The 23008-nt window shown below is 38.3% G+C and overlaps 1 protein-coding gene across 2 annotated transcripts in view; it reads left to right on the top strand.

Moving 5' to 3' along the window:
• The window catches only part of BRAF (B-Raf proto-oncogene, serine/threonine kinase), a 75923-nt gene that overhangs the window by 36372 nt on the left and 16543 nt on the right, over positions 1-23008 (top strand). The window contains exons 4-10 of one of the 2 annotated variants that reach the window (XM_048301252.1): positions 5724-5827; positions 6537-6639; positions 7911-8059; positions 9123-9242; positions 17435-17594; positions 19193-19229; positions 20600-20719. In XM_048301252.1, coding sequence (XP_048157209.1) covers positions 5724-5827; positions 6537-6639; positions 7911-8059; positions 9123-9242; positions 17435-17594; positions 19193-19229; positions 20600-20719 — 793 coding nt within the window. The remainder of the gene's footprint in view (positions 1-5723; positions 5828-6536; positions 6640-7910; positions 8060-9122; positions 9243-17434; positions 17595-19192; positions 19230-20599; positions 20720-23008) is intronic. The other variant, XM_048301253.1, reaches the window with a different exon arrangement.

Below are 23008 nucleotides of genomic sequence, written 5' to 3'. Positions count from 1 at the left end.
CTACTTGGCGTATTTCCACTGTTGTACCCAGTAGTCTGCTTGATTGTTTGGAATTGCTCTGAATCTCTAAGGTATATTACACATACCTTACATACCATACATACATTACATTTGGCTAAAGTGAGCTGAACGACAGTGCTAGGCTGAGGGAAAAATAAAGCCAGCTAACTAGTTTTGAGAAGTATAATACTGGATATTCAGGGCTGACCAGCCTCTCCACTTTCAGGGAATACCTTTGCATTGTTTTTTTGAGGTGCTTCTCAGTCTCTTCAGTCTCTTTATTGCTCTAAAATATTGGAAACTACACTGGTGTAAGGAAGCATTTTTAACTTACTGAGACTATGCCAGTTTCTAGTCTGATGTTAGAAAAGTGATGTAAGAGTTATTTAGGGACATAGCCCTGAATTTCTTACTGAATCGGGAATGACCTGATTTACAGAAATAAATTATTTATTATGCTTTGCTTAAATACTTGTGGCTGCAGTACTAAATATATATCAATAATATTGTTACAAATACTTACTGTCCTTAGAAATAGTTCAGGTGAGTAAAAGAAATGAGGACATTAAGGGCTACAGTTCTGTTTAATCTGTCTAGGTAATAAGACTGCTTTGAGAATTCTTACAATCTGGAATAATTTTCAGTCTTTTTCCCTGGAGCTCAACATTTGCAAACTTGAGCATGTGTTTTGGTGTCTCCCTGAGTTGCTACTTGCCCAATTTAGGATGCTCAAGTAAATTATCTTCTCTGGTATTTTATTAAGCTACACACTGAATACACCTTGCAGTGTGTGTTGGCAGCTTCCGTACTGTTTCTTAGTGTTGTATAGCCCACACTTTCATATTCTTCACTTTTGAAAGTTGCTTGCTGAATCAACTTTCTAATTGCTATAAAAAGCTAAACCTTTTCTGGTCTACAAATCTTAGGTATATAAGTAACCTGAAAAGAAAGCCCTTAACAGTCACAATTTGGAAGTATATCCCCTGCTCAGCGACATGAGTTTCTAGGTGGTAACCGTTGTGAAACATACTTCAATTCTCTTAGTTTTAAAACAGAGGGATCAAGAGATAATGGATGGATGCAAACAAAATAGATTTTAAATAATAGTAAACGTTATATGTTTCAATAAAATGCCAACTTTGTCCAGTGTAGTAGATTGCAGGCATAAGAGTGCTGTGTATTTTGGAGTCGATGAGAAATTTTCTCCTGGGGAACTGATTTTGTCGAAAAATGCTGATGTGATTCAGTTAAAAGGCTCTGTGGGAATCCTGGCAAAACTCTTGATGGAATTGATAACCCGCCTTGGTGCCTTCCTGCTGTGCTGGAGCTGCCGGCTCCTGGCAGGCACACGGGGGCTGCGCCATGTGGGGCTCCTGCTCCCCGCTCCCCTCCCAGGCTGTGGGGCCACACACCCTCCCTCTGCCTGGGGGTGAGGAAGAAGCTGTTCCGAAACTCCTGCTTCGGAATCAGCAGGAGTCTATTAGCCGGGAAAAAAGAGCTGGGTTTGGTTTTTGTTTTTCTAAAGACCGAGGTGGTCTCCAAATCACTTTCTTGGAACCAGCTTTTTCTTTTTATTGCCATAATTTGGGGGTGAAAAGAAGGTGGGGGCAAAAAGAGGTTTCAGAGGGAATGCTTTGGAGGGTGAGATTTCTGATTTACAGCAGGCACTAGTAGGGACTGAAGGAGGGGGCTGAAGGGCTGCATGCACAGATGGTGATAGACCATGCTGTACCAGTCTGGGAAAATGATTAATCAATACTACAGGGACTTATTCTAGCACTAAGTTCTTTTAATTTGGCCTTATGTTTCTCTGCTCAGGAGTTCTGTAAGAGAATGTTCTAAATGCGATGCTGATTCAGGATCATGATGGTTTTTGAAAGCAATAAAAACAGTTCTTTGCGTTTTAGCTGGATCTCGATGCAAATGGCAGTGAAGAGAACAAATGTTCTACCCATGTTTCTAATTGCAAGTTGCATAAATAGGACTTGGATTTTAATGAAGGGGACTTGGGATACTAATACTGAGGAGTAGCAAATGATAAGTGATCAGGATATTTAATGCACTTGTGTTGCTGTAGGTAACCTTCATTCTGACACTTCCCAAATTTTGAGAGTTTGCACTTCCAACTTTATTGATCTCTTAAAAGAAGCCCTATAACTTCACAAGTCTTGTTTTTAGCAACATTAAAAGGAAAAAAAAATTACACCAGTGTAATTAATTAATGCCATTGGAACTTTTAGGTTCCTGATGCATTTCTTTGCTTCATGAGTTACTGGAGGATGTTGTCATCATTTATGGAGGATCAGTGCTGCAGGAAGAAAATGTTTTCCAGTGACCACAAGACTGCTTATCTCTAATGTTAGTCATCTTCCTACTGCTTGGCTTTTCCTCCTTGTCCTGTTCCACTCCCTCACATAAGTCAAGATTTTACTAACCTGGTTGCTTTTAATCCTTACTGCTTTGGAGTTTTCTGCCTAAGCTAGAACCTCTTCCTGCTCTGTGCTGGGCTCTATTGCTGCTCTTAGGCACTTCCTTCCCCCAATGTTCCTTGTCCAAAGCAAGCCACCTTTTCTCCTAATCATAGCTTGAAAACTTCCTGTTCAGGATGTACTCCCAGTACTTCCCCAAGTGTTGGGAAACAGTTCTCCCTTCAAGGTGGTTCATCACATCTTTTTTTTTCCTGCCCTCAGCCTCAGCTCTTCAGTCTGTCCTCCCTCTGTCTTGCTTGTCTAATTCCCACCAACCTGCTGATAGCAATTCCCTCTCCCAGTATACACATGCTTTCCCCAGTAAGTTCTTAAAGTTTGTCCTGACCCTCTCCTCCCATTTCTCCTTCATGCCCAACCTCTTTCCTGACTCTCTTCATTCTCCTTTCTGTCCCCATCATCTGTCTCCCACCTTTGAAGTATTTCAGTTTCTTCTGCCACTGTGGATATCAGTGGTGAAGTGACTGAGGTTGCTGGAAAGATAGACCTGAACTATCTGTGGGGACTCAACCTCAATCCAGCAGGAGCTATACTTTGTGGAAAAATAGCCTTGAGCCAAAGAACACTTGCTTCCTGCATTGAAATGGCTCGTGACTGGATCTAATGTGTGTGGGAGGCTGGAGCACACCTCTGAAATCCTCAGAGATTTTAGATTCTTAAAAATATTTACTCTCTTGTTGTAAATATGTATATTGGAGGCAGGGAGAAGGACACTGAGGGGACAGACGGGTTCTTTCAGGGATCTTTGGCAGAATGACGATGGCACTAAATCATAGGGACAATTAAAGAGTTATTTTCTTAACAATATTATGATTAGTATAGCACAGAATTTATTATTAGAATGGCACATGAGTTCTACAAGCAGAATCAATATTGTGCAATTTATAAGTAGCATAATACAGAATTTATAATAGAACTTCAGTTATAATTTCTAATCACTTTTGCAGATTAAGACAAATCTTTAATACATGTTTTACTGTATCAATACAACAGTCATAATCTAGACTCGATATTTGTATGAAAGAATACAAGTCACACCTTCCATCCTTGGAGAATGGAGAGGACTTCCCAGGCACTGGTGGGTCCCCGGTCTCAGTGTCCAGCAGCAGCTCTGGTCCAAGACCCCCATTTGGACTGGTAACTGCTCAGTTTATACACAGTGCTCTGGGTGCTGTTACCCATCCGTGTTCTGTGACCAGGCCAGCACCACCTCCTGGTGGCCATGTGCCCTTGGGACCTTGAGGGTTGGCAAGGGAGGGAATAGTCAGCTGGGTGCCCACGGACCTTGAGGCCAGTGGGGAGGGGAAGAAGAAATCTCTTCTGTTGGTCAGCTGGGTTGGCAGGACCTTCAGTATCTGGTAATGAGGGGAAAGAGAAAAAATGTACGACCCACTCAGTCACAGGGAATGACTGCATGCCTGGTAACGTGGTGCTGGTTATGCTAACCACGTTTCCAGGGCTTGGGAGCAGGGGGTACCCGTCACAGAACAACCCTATGAACAGTTGGTTTCAGTGTGAACAATTAATTTGAAAAAGACATAAGCAACAGAGGGCTGGTTTACAGTGGAATGTTGTTGAGCATGTTGACAATAATAGGTGCTCCCAGGCTCCCTCTTAATACCAATGATGGTATTATTAACAATTAAGGATGTTTTATGCTGGAAGAATGAGCTACAGGTGATTGAATACCATGGTGTTAACTTGTGGGATGGGAAAAAGTTACTTAGATTAATAAAAAGATACATTAAAAAAGAATGCAATGTGTAAACCAAAGTCACCTAAGGCTGAATATCAAGATTGTAAAGTAGTACGCTATAGAATGTTCTTTCAAGGAATTAAGAAAAATTCCCTTTTTTTTAAATGTTTGTGTTGACCAATGAAATGCACAAATATCCTGTAAAGAGGCACTTTCACATTAATGAGAGGAAGATAGTGAAGCAAAATATTCCTTTAATTTGTATCTTCTGAAAGAGCATATGTTTGAGTTCTAGAAATGCAATAGATAGTGTAACCTGAAGTGGTGTTCACAAAGCTACTTGAAACAGACTGCTACCTTGCACTGTCATGCTTAAGTAGGACATAGAGCCCCTAAATACCCATGGAAATTTAAACGCAAGGAACAAAAACTAGGCTCTGATCCAAAGCCAGCTGAAGCTGATTAAAAGACTGCTTTTGGCTACTGAGTGCTCTGGCTTAAGCCACTTGCAAGCTAGAATTGAGTTTCAGGTGTTCAGACAGACTTGTCAGGTTTGTTAAGTTGGTGGGTTTAATCTTCTGATCTGTGTTTTGAGGTACTGTCCGTGATTATAGGAGATATCCCAGTGTGTACAGTGCCTGAAGCCTTAAATATTTTCACTATTGAGTTCTAAAAATAGTAGATAATATTCAATACCTTAACTACACTTAATCACCAGATCATGTATTACTCTTTTTTTATGGCTTGTCACTATACGCAGTTAAATGACAGGTATACCTAGAGATGATCTACTTACTTGTGTAAGATATACCTACAGTTAGAGTAGAGGTGAGGAAAATACCTTTACTTTATGTAGTGTGCAGTTCTTGATTTGGCTAGTTTTAATGTGCTCCTCCATTCTTCCCATCCTGTTAGTTATCTGAACTTTTCAAGCAAGGAAACAGAAGAGAGTAATATGTTTTTCATATAAGATGTATCTGTAGAGTTACAAATATAGGTTAAAGTGAGTGGTGATGGTCTGCCTGACTCAGATGACTGTTTTGTTTCACTTGTTTGCATGCTTATCTTCTGTTTTAGAAATAGAAAATAAAATACTTACATTTTATCGTAATGGTTTTTTGAGTGCAGTCCAAGTTAGTTCCTTCACTTAATTTCACTTGGCATGTTTCCCCACTTATGTTCAGGCCAGCCTGTAACATTAAAGCTGTATGTGGTTACTAGCTATCTGTGAGCCGTGTCTCCAGTTTCTTCCAATTGAGTGAAGTTTGAAAGTCACTTTTGGAACTGAGTGAAGATTTCGTTCTAAATGTTAAAAGAAGTGTAGAGCTTGTTCTCTCTTCTAGCTGAGCTCCTTTCCTCATATACTATTCAGCAATAAAAATTTCCTCAGTACAAAAAAGGTTTTGAAAAACTCTGGCCTACAATTCTGTAAAGCATCCTGAAGAGTGGGTTTTAGCACTTGAGGGTCAAAATGTTTGCATCAGTTTGGGGGGATAAATTGGAAATTGTTTTAACTCATTTCTTTTGTATTTGGCTTCTAGGTTCCAGCAAGATGTGGAGTGACAGTCCGAGACAGCCTAAAAAAAGCGCTGATGATGAGAGGACTTATTCCAGAATGCTGTGCTGTTTACAGAATACAAGATGGGTATGGTTTGTGTAGGGTGCTTTTTTGCTCTTAGACTCTCTTATTGGAGCTACCCAAGATGGCGAGTTGTATCCAGAAGCTGTTTACAAAGTTCAGAATTATGTGATACTTTGCACTAAACAGTTTGCACATCGCAGACGTGTTGAAAAGAATGTCTAACTCCTAGGAAAAGGCTCAGAGAAAGGAAAAATAATATGAGATTATGGCAAAACACTCATTAATCAAACTCAGGCTAACGAAACAAGTATTAGATAGGTTGTGTTAACATCTTGGTTTTGTTTCATTTGTCCATAATGCATTCTTAACTAAAGACAGAGTTCCCTTGGGAGGAAAAGAGAAAGAGTCTTCAGCCCTAAAAATTTGTGTATTATCTTCATGTACACAATTAGCCATCTCTGTGGAACTCTTACACAACAGGTACCTTCACAAACACTCTATCTGATCAAAATGGCATCTGCCACGTTGGAAACAAGGAATTGGCCACTACTGGAGCTGGTTGAAAAAGTACATGTCCTTCATGCAGTTTGTCCAGGGAAGATGTGTTTTGTTTGCTATGTACTGAGCCTAAAGTCTTGCTTCTGAAGTTTCCTGCAGGTAGACTGTGTAGCAACCCCCCACAGTGCAACTTTTTAGCTGGTCTCCCAGCTTTGGCAAGAGACATGCAAGGGCCTGTGTGCTGATGCTAATGAGAGGCTTATTTGCACTTTAGAGAGAAGAAGCCCATTGGCTGGGACACAGACATTTCCTGGCTCACGGGAGAGGAGTTGCATGTGGAAGTTTTGGAGAATGTGCCACTTACGACACACAATTTCGTATGTACTGGGTTTTGGGAGATGTTGAGTGGGGTTACATCAGCTTCGTACTTTCAAATTCAAATTACCAACTTGGAATATTTTGCATCTGTGGGATGTGGTGGGAGTTGCAAAAGAAGTTTTTAATCACAGTAGCTTAAGTGAATTAGATAGAATTGTATTTGAAATAAGTGATGTTAGAGTACTTGATCACCCTTAAAACTTTCACATTTGGTTGGAATACACCCTCTAAAATCTATAAATGTAGGGGGTTTAAATCAGCACTGCATTGCAGAGCTGTAATAATAATCTACTATTTTTGTATTGCTGTATCTATAAAATGTATTCTGGGCCTCCCTGCTGGCTCTGCAGCAGCAATTAACTAATGAACTAACTATTCCCAGAGCGGTGCTGACATCATCAATGATGCAGTGCACAAATATGTTTTGACCTGATAAGGCACCAAGTAAATGGAAGCTGCTAAACAGAATCTGTCTAAATGTTTCCAGCTACATACAAAATCCTGGAAATAATGTTTGTCACATCAGGAAGAAAGACCTTCTATTTCAGTTTAAAACAGCAAAATTCTATCTGCAAGCTGAGTCAACCTGTTTAGCTCAAACAAGCTGTTTGGGCTATGGCTAGTCAAGTGAACTCTAGTAGGCTTAACATTTTGTATATCCCTCTGAAATTCTGATTATTACATGTAATAATAGAACTAAGAATGTGTTTTTAGGGTAGGTATTGCTAAATTTGAAAATTAACTAAATCATTTCCCCCCTATAATTTGGGGATGATGCATGATCACTTTTCTGTGATTCTAAATGTTTCTGAGTTTCAGTAGTCAAAATTACAACTCTATGTGTAACTGTACACTGAAGCCCTATTTCCAGTCCTGTGAGTATTGGATAGAAATGTTCTTTGGCTTCTGGAAAAATCAGAATATGAAACAATATTTCAGCAGCTTTTGTTTTTATAGGTTGTATCCAAATAAATTCTGAATGTTTATGTCTAACATGATAATAGTGAAGTTTTGCTTCAGGTTTTTTGCTCTTATTCTTACTGCTAGTGAAATAAGCATTAATTCCAAGAAACAGTTGGAAAAAGTTTTAATGCATGAGAACTGTTTAAAAAGGAGACAACCTTTTGTGTAAATCTGTTTGATACATAAAACTGTAGCTCCAGCATGACAAAAGAGGCTTGTAATTACACCTGAGGGAGGTAAGAGCAAATAGCCTATCTTGGGCTTACAGAAGGACTCTAGGTAATTGTGACTGTTTTTGACAATGTAGGTACGAAAAACGTTCTTCACGTTAGCGTTCTGCGACTTCTGTCGAAAGCTGCTTTTCCAGGGATTCCGGTGCCAGACCTGTGGCTACAAATTTCACCAGCGCTGTAGTACAGAAGTGCCACTGATGTGTGTTAATTATGACCAACTTGAGTAAGTAATCACAATTGATTTTCAAGTTGAACCTTTTAATAAGTGTACAGCTGTCAGTGATTTCTTGTGTTAAATCTGTAATTCAGGAAGTCAGAGGAGGTGCCTGAAAAAAAAAAAAACAGGAGTTCAACTGTTCTTGTGAGACTGCTTAATTCATACTCTTTCTGTGCCAGCTCAGACAACCAGTTCATATTTCTTTGCTGGTCTATGAAGTGGTTTTTTTTGAAGCATGAATAGGGTTGCTGAGTACTTGACTGTATCAGACAGACTTCTTATTGTTCACAGTTGTTATTATTAATCAAAACTGGTTCTTTATTATGTGATCGCTAGGCCCCTGTTTAAAATTTAGCTGTGGGTTTATTCTCTACAACCTTAGAAAGTGTTAAGAGACACTGGTTGATTATAGTGAAATTGCAGTTGCTTTTACAATAATTGAAAATAAATCTGCTAGCAAGATTAATGCCTAGGTAAGAAACATGAAAGAGAATGTCCCAAACAGTCCAGTGTTCTTGGATTGAGTTACTGATCTATTTGTGTAAGTCTTTGATGTAGGTTTAGGATCTGGTGTAAACTGGCTCTGTTCTATTTGATTAGTTTCAGCAGAGGCTATTAAGTCTTTTAAATAGACTTTTGTGTAAGGAATAATTTAAAATGCTATTTTTCTCCCCAAGAATGAATTTAATTTCAGTTTATTTTGGTATTTGTAACTGTTTCTGCTGGCATCTCTGGAGTTTGTTCTCAGGATATAAGTTTATGTACTCACAGATAAAAGTTGTGCCTTCTTGAAGAACCAGATGTTTGCAATTCCAGCTAAAAAATTTAAAAATTAATTTCCACAAAGTTTATATTTCAGGCATGATCTTTTGATCCTTTGTGAAGTAAATAATACTTCTAACAAATCTTGCAGATTTAGTGTGTTAGTGTAATCTTTACTGTAAAATTTAGAATTTAATCAATGAGGTTTTGGGGTTTGGGGTCTTTTTTGAAATCTTTGAGTATTATATTGTGAAACTTCTGGGTTTTGCACAAGTTAGGTTGTTCTTGTTTTGTTCTTGCCTCACAGTTTGCTGTTTGTCTCCAAGTTCTTTGAACACCACCCCATACCACCGGAGGAGGCCTCCTTAGGAGAGACCACCCCAGCATCTGGATCATACCCCTCAGTGCCCCCCTCAGATTCTGTTGGGTATGACCTTATTCGTGCTGTTTAATAACATAACATTTCAGTACTGTGCTAAGAAACACTCAAATACTGCTTTGCAACTCTGCGTTTTTGTAATCTGGCTTCTCATGCAGGTATATCCACCTATGCTTAACCTAAAAAAGTGAATGTTTTCATTCACATGAATTCTGTAAATTAGTAAGGAGCCTAAGTTAAATGTGTGTGTAACTGTCTGTAGAATTGGGGCATTACCTGTTAAACTGATTTCTTCTACATGATACCTTAGACCTGGTCTAAACTGGAAAGATTTTATACTTAAAATTAATATAAACCAAAATTATATTCTCACAGATTCTCTTAGTTTGTTATCAAACTACAATTTATATGCCTTGAAGTGTCATACCTCAGTTTCAAAATAAACCACATTGCTATCAGGCTGATGTGAACAGGTGCCAGTTTCAGGTTCATAACACTGCTTTAGTAGCTTTTCCACATACACTGCTCTAGTATCCTCCAGACCAGCTGTCTTCTTCCTCTTCGTGTTGGGGCATACCAATAGCAATTGTTTGCTGCAGCTCCAGGTTTTGTAAAAGCAGACCTCTAAAACTGACCATACCCCTGTATTTCCAACAAAGATTCTGGACCCTTTCTCCACGAAGAGATAAGAGACCATATTTAGATTATGTTCCCAGTAGCAAAGAGATCAATGACACCATCCACCATTAGGTAGTTGAACAAATCTCCAGGGAAGAGTAACTCAGGCATGTATATCACACTCAAGAAATCTGATGCATATTTATTAAGAACACCAAATACAGAAGCCTTCAGAAAACCATTCCCAGGACACGTGTGCTGTGTGGAGTTGAGCTGAATGCGGCAGAAATGCTCTCCTGGAATCGTGAACATTGTTCCTAAACTAAAGCAGAAACACACTGGAAGCTACGCAGGCACTTCTGGACTCTCAACCAGAAGATAAATTCTCTGGACAGCCAAGACTGTTTTATGGAAGATCAAATACAATGTCTCCCAGGAAAACAGATTGACAGTCCTGCAGAGGATACCTCACTTGGTAAGTACAGAGATTATGTTCTTATTTGTTCTATTTTGTGCAGATTCAAGTGAATTCAAAAGTACTTCTTCAAGGTAATGAATGTTGCCTTTAGATCCTGCGGATATTAGTACACCAGAGTGTGGACAAGGCTGCTTGTCAAGTCTTTGTCAGGGTACAGCCAAAATTGTAGCTGGGCTAAAACTATTAATTCATGAAGAAACTTGTTCATACCAATTGTGTTAAAAGCTAGTGGATGTCAAAGGCACTATATAGCCCTAATCCTGATATTCTGAATTGTCCTGCTTTTCAATTGCCTTAGCCTCACATTACCAGCTTGTGAGGTTACAACAATATGGATTGTCTTGATACATGCACTACTTCAGGCAGTCTTAGTTTCGTGAAGTGAAAACAGAAAGAAAAAACTTGAGACCGAAGCTGGTTAATGCCATATATATATAAAAATGTTAATCTTTAAATATACTTGCTAGTTGCTGTTTAGGAGCTTTTCCCATGTTGCATCTAGAAGTGTTTGTAATTGCAGAAGCTGTAAAAGGTTTCTAGTTTTCTCCTTTCTGTTTTGCTGTACATTTTGTTACACAAACAAAAAAAGGGCATACATCATGCCTGCAAAGCCATGTTCATTTTGAAAATGGTTTATGATTATCAGCTGGTGTTCATATGTAATATGCATGTTAGTCATACAGTTTTCCCCAAGCATCTGTGTATGTAGTATTTCCTTTCCAGAAGTAGCTCAGATGTTACTGAATGCGCATATAGCACTGTCCATACATCTTTCCAGTTATCTTTCTTGCCTTTCTTTAATAATACTTCTCTGCTTTTTAAAAACATAATTGAGGAAATGTTAATCTAGCTGAATTTAAAAAGCTTGCCTTTTCTATAAAAATGTATACTCACCTGTGGTTTTGTTCAAGATGACTGCTACAATATGGGAAAACAGCTCAACTGGAATAAAAAAAAGGCTGACATATGAGCTTATCTTGTCCAGGAGGAGAATACAAGATTGAAATTTGAGAGTTGAAGAATGGGATGGAAAATATGAGGAACTAGCACTTTAATAACTCTCCCTAGATTAATAATTGTTCCTTTGATTTCTCTGTTCTCCTAGCATCTTTGATGGCACAGCTCACAGAGGAGGGGATGTTACTAATCGTTTGGTAAACCTGAGGAAAGAGAAGGCAATCATCCCTCTTCATCTCTAGCCTTGTGAAGGGATCCCAGCAGGAGGCAAAGTGCCCAAAAGAAGGAAGTTTGTGTTGCAAGACAAGTTGGAGAGCAAAGGCATGTGTGACATGCTGATGCACTGTCAAGAGATCAAATGGAAAAGTTTGAAAGAGAAAGGAACGTAAAGGAAAAGACCATTGGACATGATGCAAAAGCTGCTAAACATGCTGGAGAACTGTTTCACTTTGCTCATGTGTAACATCCTAAAGCAAGCCTTTCATTCTTCCAACTGTGAGCCATAGGCAGTTCCTCCAGGTTTTCCACCTCAAGATGAGGGAGCACATATGGTCCCATTTCACATTTCTGAACCCCTTATAAAAATGTGTCCGGCCTCCACATTAGGTTTCGTGTCCCATTTTGCTTCTTTCCATTTGCACTATCCTGTTGTGCCAAAACAGCCATTTGAGTTACAATCTGCAGTTAACTGGAAAGAAGAGAAGTGTAGGTCTCCCTACTAAGAGCCATTTGTAATAAAATTGAAGTAAGCAAACTGTATATCATACATTGTATTTGTTTCGTTTGTTGCACTGTCATGAAGTTTCTTCTCCATCTTGGCTTGTAAAATATGAGCACAGAATTTCTGTCAACCCAGTTCCCTCAATCTCAGATACATGAAAAAGAAATAAGCAAGTTGGCAACATCTTGGCTCTTTGAAAAACAACATTTCCCAATATGCTTCATCTTCTAAGTTGGAGGAAGAAAAGGGGAATGTTTGGTGCACCATTCTTGGAAGCTTGCCAGTCCTTGCCTTTGAGCAGGCTCCAGCTTGTGATTAAACACCTCTGCTTTCCTTTCTGTCTTCCAAATGTTCACTGATCATTCTGCTTCAGCCAAAGATACTTGAATGTCTAGAAAACTTCTGAAAAGCCAAGGAAGCAAAGAATACAGTCTTACGATATTACATTTTATACTACAATGCCATTTAGATCCTGTGGTGTGTAAGTTAGCAAAAGCTTTGTGTTTTAATTCATAAAACAATGAACTTTTTCCCCTAAAGGTTCTGGCACCAGGCCTTTTCCAGGCTTCTCCCTGTAAATGTTCCCAAAGTTCCTAAAATATGCAACTTGATATGCATTCTTGCTGCACAGAAAAGGTTTGGTATCAGAATTTTTAGAAAACCCTTTCAGTCCATACAACAGGTGAGGGAAGCCTCTTGCTCTCCAAAACTTTTTTTGCAAAAACATGCTAGTGACCTGGAGCTGGTTGGAAGGACTAACAGCAACAGTGTGGGTCTCTTGATAACCCCTGGTATGTGAAGCTGTCAGGAATTTTAGGTTCATCAGCTTTGATATGTGCCCAAAGGCCACTATAAATAAGTGCACCCCATTGTGATCATCCTGGCAGCTGTTTTTCACCTACAAGCCAACATGGATGAAAACAAGTTATCCTGGTGTAAAAATCTGCACTAATGTGTGAGGTAATGGCTGTTACAGAGCTGTCCCATGATGCTTCTAGACTGACTTCAAAGGGTGCTGCAAGAATGATTTTTACCTTGTAGTTCCAAATTGGTACTGCTGTCCATTTCTCCAAATCAGCGTTTGATTTGGGATTACTGAGTATTTCCAGGCTGCAGGGATGAGGAAAGAAAAAAATTACAGTGTTTTCTGGCAATGTCTGTGGAGTACCTCAATAATTAAATCAGCACCTGTTTGGCCTCCACAGTTTAAATTTACCAGCTTGCTACTATAGCTGAAATACCATTGTATGCCAGATCCTTAGCAGTCTTTAGAAACTACTTGGAACTGGAAGTGCACTGTGTTCTTCATTAACAGCAGTAACAAAAACCAAATCCAGTCTGATGTTAACACTCTGGCGTAAAGAAAAAAAAATTTAAAACCTTGATGCGCATTTTAGCTTGCAGTAGGTTTGGTTTGGATATGAGTGCGCAGCCTGCCAGGTAAATAGTGTGTGCAACACTGAGCCCCGTGGCTAAACTAAGGTGGACTTGTTCAGGCTGTGAGGAAGATAAAGAAATCTCAGTCCAGGAGAGATGCTGTCATTTTAAAAAGGAACTGGTACATGCCTTATAATTGAAGCTAGGTGAATGTGAATTTTCAGTTCAAGCATTTGCTCAACTACAGCAAAATAAAAATGCAGTCAACAAAAACTTGAATCCCAAATACACCTATCGTAAGAAAAATTTCAAGAAAAATCTTTCCTGAGTAGACCAGCTCTTAAACACTTGAGAAACATCACATTGGTGAGTAAAGGACATTGAGGAAAATCTGTATTAAAATTTTCTTTTGCATTTGTAAAGTGAACTAATTTATATCATTGCAAGTTCTAAAATGAGGTAGACATACTGAATATGATTTTAAAAAAATGTTTGTTTATTTGTAACATAACGTGCAGATACTTTCCTGAGTTACCTTACTCTTTCTTGTGGACCCAGTTTTGTGGAATAGTAAATCTGTGGACACATGGGCACTTGCTGTACTTGGTAAAGGGTATAAAAATTTTACATCTTATCAGTTATCCTTGTTTCCTGATAAAACATCTTTCTGTTTTGCCTGATAAAAAGGGAAGGAGCAATGTGCTAATCACAAACATATGGTCCAAGGTAAAAAGCATGTTCTGTCATACTGCCTGGAAAGGTTATAACATATTAGATTGAGATTTGATAACTATCAGCTTGTTGCCTCAGAAGCAGAGAATCATTTGTTAAAAGAATGCCCACATCTAGGAGGCTGGGAGAAAGTGATTCATCTACTTACTTGTAGAAGGTCTCCTTTACCAAGGTGGCTTTAAACCATTCACAAAGGCCACAGGAACAACAGAAGCTGAGCTCCTGATATTCAAACTGCATGTTCCTTTAAGTCAGTTATTTTTTTGGATTTTATTTGATCTTTATTTTTGGAGAGGTTGGGTTTTTACTTGTTTGGGGGTTTTTTGTGTGTTTGGTTTTTCTTGGGTTTTTTGGGGGGATTGGGGGTTTTTTTTGTTGTTTCTTGGGGGTTTTTTTGCAGTGTGTTTTGTCAGCACTGTGCTTCCATAGCCTAAGAACTAGTTTTGGAACTGGCCTGGAATAGACAGTGTCACCCTTTTCCAGATGGTGAGATCTGGCCCTTTGAGCTCCAGTGTCACTTCTGCTCTTCTCGAGTCGTTACAATTTAGGAATACTGTAAGAAGGGCCTTTTGGTAGCTCAGAGGATCACTGCGTTCTTTGTGGTGACGTGTTCTAGATAGGTCAAGATCTTGATGCAGATCAAGATCCAGCTTTTACCACACATGGGCAGAAACTGAGCTTGTGATCTCAGGAGGCTGTCTTAGCTAGCAAACCCCTTGTCTCTTTTACTTCACTAGTTATCTTTTTCAGGAAAAATTTCCATTTAGCAGAAATAACCTACTTTTTTTCAAAGTGTCTCAAGGACACCCATTAATAAAATCATTATGGAGCACATGGCTAACGGCTTATGAGGTTCCCATCTCCAGATTCTTTGTTGTCTAAAGTCCAGAGACACTCCAAGTAATAGCTTAGAGACTGGGGAAAAAAAAAAATTCTTTACCAGCCTGTAATTATTTTCTAAAGATCTGGACTTCCCCCAGTAAGAATTTAATTGTTAGAAAAAGCTATTCAAGTTGTTTTTAAACATGGTATGATGTAGCATGCTATCTGTGTTAGCAACATGATGGACATGATGACCTGTGACCAGAAATACAGAAGTAGCAGATGACCATTTATGACTCAAAGGAGGATGTAATTGAAACAATATTGCCTCAATCTGGTTTTCTCTCCGTCGGCTTACTCATGATCACAGAATATCTGATGGCTTCTGTTTTTGTCATGTGGCAGAGCTCAGATGGTGTGTCACAGTCACTCCTGGTGCAATGTTCTGATGGATGTTGTTATATATTTCCCTTAGTTTCCTTGTTACCTGAGAGCTCTCAGGAAGTTTAAGCAGGAGTTACCTATGCCAGCAGTGACAGTACTGGCCTGGTTGAGACACTTTTTAGACTTTTGTTCTGATTCTTTTGTGTAGCATTTGACACGCTTTAATATGAAAATAGAGTGCCTTTAAATGTCAGTCAGGTCCTGCATTTGGATCTGTGCGGTGTCCCATGTCCTGATGTGTGTTCTAGTTGCATGATTTACATACAAAAACATTCAGAAGTTCAGAACTTCCTCACTTACAATATTTTACCTGAAGGCACTTGGGTAGCAGTGAATGAAGACTTCAGCTTATGTGTATGTACAACTGCATTTTAAAAAATAGTCTGAAGTTATAAACAACTTCTGAAATGTTGGGCTTTTCAAGGCCCTTTCTCAGAGATCTGAGTATTGGTTTTTTGAGTTCATTGCTTCCCAGTATCTTTCCAATATCTATATTCTGTCATGTGACAGTAGGTAACTGCTTTTTTTTTTTTAAGTTAAGCAGGGTTAAACCCCCTGCCTCTTCTCTCCTGCCCACTTCCCAATCATATTCAAGTATTTCATTGGAAGACTTACTAGACTGTTACTTGAGTTAATTTTCAAGCACCTTGTTTTGCCATTTTCAATTGTGAGATTGTTGGCCAGGAAGGAAAAGATGACAGCTACTTGGGATACAGATAGCGCTGAGTTCTGGGATCAGTGCCAAACTGGATAAACTTTTCAATGAAAGGTAGGATAGTAGGCTATAAAGCAAACATGTTGCTGAAAAAATGCCAAGGTGTCCTATTGAAAATGTTAGTTTCCCCAAAGACCTTTGGAGAGGCCAAGGAGCATTTGCTTACAGGAGGTGGCATCAGGACCTATTGCTGCTATATGCTGCTGTCTGTTTTATTTCTGAAGCTTCTCCCTGTGGATGTTGCCTTTGTGGTCATGGTAATTAATCCATGAGTCATTGAATGGCTGGAGGACTCCACTCCTGTTTTAGAACTGACAAAAAGAGACCAACTCTTAAAAACCTTGTTGTCAGAGACCATGTATATTTTAACATAAAGTTTTCTTTGGCAAAGGTGGCAAATGTTTTCATTAGCCTTTTGCCTTACATCCATTAGATTGGATCATTAGGCTTAACAGTGACTGACCTTGACTAGACTAAGAGATAATTGCCAGTTTATTGCACTTTAACAAAATTATGGATAACCAAAGAAGTGACTTTCTGCCTTTTTACAAACAACCCAAATGTTTAGTTGTTTTGTCTTTTGAATATTCAATTCATTATACCATAAATTAAAGACTTTATCTACATTTATGACTGGCAGCGTTTGCATTTCTTCAGGAAGCTTGTTTGTGTATTCTGAACACTTATCTTTTAAGTCAAACCTATTGCATTGTAGCACTGTAAATAACATTTGAAATGTTGTGCTATTCAAAGTTATTTCTTAAAGGTTGAGGTTTAAAGGTGATATGTTTATTTTTAGTGTCAATAATACATTGGCCATGTTATTTTTAGTATCGGTAATACATTATTATTAATCAATTAGGTTGAATGACCAGATATAATTTGCACTCTGTCTTCTCTGAAAAATAATCCCATCCATACGTTTTGTTTTATGACATTTTCTGGCTGTAACATTAATATGAGATGTTAAGCATTTTTAGTTCTCAATTGCTTACCATTAAAATGAGTGTATTGCATTGACTCAGAGGTGAGGAAACTGCAGAATACCTTGCTGTCTGCAATGCATGTTGGGCAGCATGAATTTTTCAGATCAGGATTTATTATTGCTAGTTTGGTATGGTATGGTAGAGTTTTCTTTGTTTTAACTCAGAACACTTCACAACCACGTAATTAGCTAGTTGATGCAACAGAGAGTTGTTGCAATTGATCATAGGGGAGTAGAGACCGTTCATTATCAATTGTTTTTATTCAGGGCTTTAGATCAGTTTTTTTGTGTATGTATTATTATAGTTGAAAAGGACTTACCACACCCACTATGCAGTGTTTGAAGCCATTTGTAGACCTAAATCCTCTTTTTCCTTGACTTTGTTTCTCAGACCACCAATTCTCCCTAGTCCTTCTCCTTCAAAATCCATTCCAATCCCACAGCCCCTCCGACCAGCAGATGAAGACCATCGGAATCAATTTGGGCAACGCGACCGATCCTCTTCAGCTCCCAACGTCCACATCAATACAATCGAGCCAGTCAATATTGATGTAAGTATTACTAACAATTAGATCAGGAATAGTAGATTTGATGTGTTCCTTGTGAATATCAGTGTGTTAAATTCTCTGTGTACGCACAAGTGCTGTGTTTCTAAGATAATCCTCAGTGGTCTGTCAGAATCTTCAAAGATCATTCATTTTTCTTTTTTTTTCATAGATTCTTTTTTGCTGTTGACAGCTGTAAGAACACAAATAATCCATTCTCCAAAAGGAGAACTGCCTTTTGACAGTCCTGTCCTTTTCATTTTCAAAGAAACATTCTGCCCCAAACAACTGCTTTTTTTTCCCTGTCATTAGTCCCAAGGCTCATGGTGTTAGCTGTAGTAAGTAACCACTCTTGCAAACCATTCTGTGTGTTAAACACATTTTTATGCAAGACAGAGATTTTTTAGTATTTTTATTCCAAGTAATATTTTTGGCATTGGAGACAACTAAATAATTAAATTAAGCTGAGTTCACATATACTAACAGTTCCTTAAGAGTTTAAGGAGCTCAGTATATGTTATTCTGAGACTTCCTTTGGAGTGTTCAGAAACTGCTACGCTTAAGTTTTTTTCCACAATTTTGAAATCTCTGGATGGTGAAATGTAACTAATAATAATGGTTGGTGTTAGCATAAGAACAGTTAGGACCTTTCAAGATGTTGCCTTTTGCTGATTTTGCTAACATACACAGTTCGTATTTTAGCCCTAAGTCTGCTCTCTAGAAATTAGTCATTTTTCAGATGAGCAGTCTTGAAATCTGCCTGGACACTGAGGCACAAAATCTGTTTTACATGTGAGCTAAGGGAAAGATGAAATGTTGATTTTAAGAGTTGTGGCTATGTAGACATTTGCATGTGGTATATGGCAGTGGTGCAGCTGAGGCATAGCCAGTGCTTTTGGCAAAGCATAGGTGTGTAAGGGAACAAATATGATTATGGAACAAGAAGGGAACAAATATAATAATCTAACAAAAAAAAAAGCTTCATTATGAAAACAGACATACAGAAGGAAACTGCTAGAATTTTCTACTTCTGTTTATAAAATCCTTAGTATAGTTTGCTTTTAGTCTGGACATGTTGCAAAAGATTCTCTCAGTTCACAGAGGATTGCAAGTGAAGCAAGCCTTCTGCAATTAGTCATTTCTGAGAAGAACAGTGTGCCCGGCTATGCAAATCAGGTGTGTTGTTACAAGAAAAAATGAAGTAGGACTCATTTGACTGATGTACCTCAGTACAGGAAATCGATGTCCCAGGTTCTGATAAGACAATTCAATTCGTTTGTGCTACTGTAACAGGAACATTTGACTCAATATTTCTTTGTATGTTTTGGCCAACTGCGTTTTTAAATCAGTATTTTCCTGTCAGCATCTCTTTTGAGTAGTGTACATTTCACTTTACTACTGGGAGATGCTGTTTTAAAGCAACTTAATTTTGAGAAATGTGGTAGTTCTTTGGAGTTATTGATATTAGTAAGTCAGGGTAGGAAACCACTTTTATTTCATGGGCATCATATGACACTATGAATTCTCAAACTTATCAGTCTCAATTGATTCCAGAATATAAATGTTAATACCTAAATTAAACACAGTTTTTTAATTTTTTACAGGACTTGATTAGAGACCAGAGTTTACGAGGAGAGGGAGGTAAGTGGCATTTAAACTAACTACTGTGTTACATTTAATTACACAACTGCTTTGTCCCTTCCCATTACCCTACTTCCTTCTACAAAACACAGACACAATGCAAAATATGACTAGAACAAAAAGTGAATTTACATTTGCTTGTCCATGAACTTAGTATTTGTTTCACAAAGAATTGAGTCATTTGCTGGTCATTCTGGGAGTGGGGGAGACAGAAGGAGAAAAAGTTTTGAAGTAGTACTTCGTTTTTTTTAGTTTTAAAATTACTTAGTACTTTCACTTTTTTACTCTCTCTCTCACACACACAGATATACACCCACACTTATTCACTCACATGGCTGCACACAGATACACTACAACTTCCCAAAGATTTTTATGCCTGGTGTTACCTCTTCACCCATGGAAACAAAAGGGGTTTTCAACGAAAACCATTGTGGTAATGGGCCTTCCATATGAACTGCTGCATCCTAAAGTAGCTTGAAATACTCCGGTTCTTCTCCCCCTCTACCCCTGCTGAAGTTGCTGCTTTGCTGTACTGCATGCCTGTGCTACTCTTGGAAGTGGATTATTAGGATCTTACACTAAAGCCAGGTCTTTTTATGTTTCCTTCAGTAACTCACTGCTCTAATTCACAGTTAAGTCAGAACTAGTGCCAGGAGGTTTATTTTTTTTCATGTGTTGTGCACGGGCCTCTTAAGTCACTTCTCCCACTGGTTGTCAAGGTCCTGAAGAGGGCTTCTTATGTGCTGTATTTATTCCTATGAATATAATAAAGCAGAAATATTGAAAATAGAGAAATAGTAAGTAGGGCAGGCATATGACAGTTTTTCCAACTCCAAATCAGTAACACAGTTGTCTCCTACTAATTATAACTTGCTTCAGCCATAAGTATGGTCTGAATTACTATAGAATACCCTTTCACTGACTTTGTTTCTCCCATGCAAATCTGGTATTTGGTAGGATGTGTTGTGTTTGACGGAGCTATCTTTAATAATGCCAGCAAAATGCACTTTTAAAAAAGAAACTTCCTTTACTCCTGCAAGCTTGTAATTGAAAGTTGCCAGTTTAGCTATTTTTGTATGTGTTCATAGGTGTGGCTCTCCAGAGTTTTGCCCATTTTGTCCAACATTTAAATGTTGTGCAATCATGTTGGTTTTAACTTTTGATCATAAACTGTCTGCTTGGCATCTGAAAACAATTGGCTATTCCAGTCCTGAAACGGTGTTCTTGGGAATTGACTTTTTTTCCTTCAAAGTACAGAAGCAATCTATGATTAGGAGTCAAAGCATCCTAGTTATTTCCCATGACTTCTTTCATTTCTTCTATGTGTCTGTCTTTCTGTCTCTGCCTGCCCGTCTCTTTCTCTCTAACAGCCCCTTTGAACCAGCTGATGCGCTGTCTTCGGAAATACCAATCCCGGACTCCCAGTCCCCTCCTTCATTCTGTCCCCAGTGAAATAGTGTTTGATTTTGAGCCTGGCCCAGTGTTCAGAGGTAGTTGGGCTCTTCTTTCTTGTTTTCACCCAAACAAAATAAGTAAAACCACAGATGCTGTTTGTGCCTCACCCTCACACCGTGTGTATGTAAGTGTGTGAGTTTATCAAAACACCTCTGTTTTTTGCTTGGCCTGGCTGGAATGCTTTGAATGTGCTTTTCACACATACCCACTTTCACCTTTACACGCTTGAAAATTATTGTAAGTGAAGTCTGACTTAAATCTTCAAAAGCAAGGAATTTCATAGTTGAGGTTTTTCTGTGGACCTTAACATAATTTTTCTAAACAAAGGTCATTGGATTGCATTGCAGTGATTTTAAAGATAAAATGATGCCCTTAACTTAGAATTTCCTTGACTGTTCAGTTTAAGTCAGTTCAGTGCTATAACAGTCTTCTGTATTTAATATTCTTTGTTTTGAAAAGTAATGTAGGAAATCAAATGTGAATTACGAACATTTCCATTGATATCTTGTTAGGTCTCAAGCTTTTCAAGTAATGTGTCATGTCAGCTTTCAACAAATACTTCACTTTGACAATGTGCTGTTGACACCACATCAGGGCTCTAGATGGTTTGAGTAGTTTTTATTTAGTTAGTAAATTTGACTGAAACAGTATTTCTGTCCTGTACGATGTCAAATAAGACACTTAGATTTTCATGTCATTGACCGTGGGGGTAATTCAGGCCTTAAGCTGTCAATGGATCTGCTGTATTGCACAAAATCCCAAAAAATCTCTGTGGGGTTTCACCTGCTGGAGAAACCAACTATTGAGTAATAGCATGAAATGTTTGTACCTGTGTCTATACATAATACATGTAGAAATGGTTAGTTCAGTGCATGTAGTGTGGTTTTCAAATGCTACCATCTTGGCTGTTTCAAAGACTTTTGTTTCAGAATATATCAAGAGCAGTTCACCTTTTGAACTTGTAAAGATCTTCCAGAAGTCTTTGTAAGAAGACAGGTGTTCCCAACAAGCAAACTGGCTACAGAATGAAATATGTTACATGCGGCTTCAGAGTCCAAGCTATTGACTTAAATCCAGTATTATCTGAAGTGTTCTACTCTAATAACTTGGAAAACAGGCCATCTGGTATTATTATGAACAGATTAACTACAGTGTTCTGCCGTGTGCTGTGAGCGTTTTTGGTGAAGGGTGAATATTGTGTTAGTGTTCCTATATTGCAGTATTAAAATCGAAGTAGGAGATTTTAGTTACCACAAAGAAAATGCATCCCAGATCTTTGCTATTGCAGAGAAAATCTGTAGCCCACTACACTTTTGGAAAATTGCTCATGTTCTGGGAACATCATACATTTAATTCCATGTATGTTTGATTTCAGATGAATCATGTAAGAATAAATGGCAGTGTAGTGGCCATAACATGATCATGAGTCCATCCTTCAGGTCACTGGCTTCCAACTGCTAATAAAAGTAGTTAGGATGCCCAATATGCATCATTATTGTTGCTTTAGTATGTGGGACAGAGTTTACAGATGCTGTGTCCCATTTTGTATTGTTGGTTGTTATTTTGTGCATCCACTTCTACATGCATAGATTTTAGCTTACTGAGTCCAGTGATGGATACATATAGTCTAATAAATTAGCATGCACTGAGTGACTGAACTTAAGCAACAGTTTTAAAAGTCACAAAGTTGGGTTTTGAACTCTAATTGACATTAGGAGACACTTTTTACTTAAGAGGGGAGCTTCTAGGAGAATGAGGAGGAGTATTGTCTTCCACCACTTCCCAGAGCACTGATGTGAGAGAAGGCAGTGGAATGTTAGAGGTCTTGTTCAATGACATACATTGTTTAGCAAAGCAGCATGAATTTAATTAACAGTTGACCCTATTTTATGTCCTTTGCATTGGAAGGGTCAGCATAACCTTGTTACGAATAATTGTGATGTATTTTAAAAAGCAGTGTCTAGGTGAAGTGCTCTATTTGAAAAGGGCCACTGGGGCTCTGAAACAGCTCTCTTAGTAACATTTTCCTGCATAGATTTGTTTAGGTAACCTACAGGCTACAGACATACTGTTCTTTTTGTGTTTCCTAGAATATGCTTCAAATAGCTAACTAAAGTACTTGTTCTTTTTTAATCCTTTCTAAAGTCTAATATTTATTTTTAAATCATAGTTCTCTGCTAACAGATAGCTTTAAAACAGCCAAATGATTTTCAGGTGGCACTTGGAGACTCAATCAGAAAACAGTTCAATTATTTGCACTTAGTCTATTTTGATTCCAAAGTACAGTAGTTCAGCTATTTGTTGGGTTCCTAAAAGCTTAGCTA

The sequence above is a fragment of the Corvus hawaiiensis genome, chromosome 4, assembly GCF_020740725.1.
Source record: "Corvus hawaiiensis isolate bCorHaw1 chromosome 4, bCorHaw1.pri.cur, whole genome shotgun sequence".
Classification (NCBI taxonomy): domain Eukaryota; kingdom Metazoa; phylum Chordata; class Aves; order Passeriformes; family Corvidae; genus Corvus; species Corvus hawaiiensis.
Note: the sequence above shows the minus strand (reverse complement) of the source record. Positions and strands in the feature narration are given on the sequence as shown.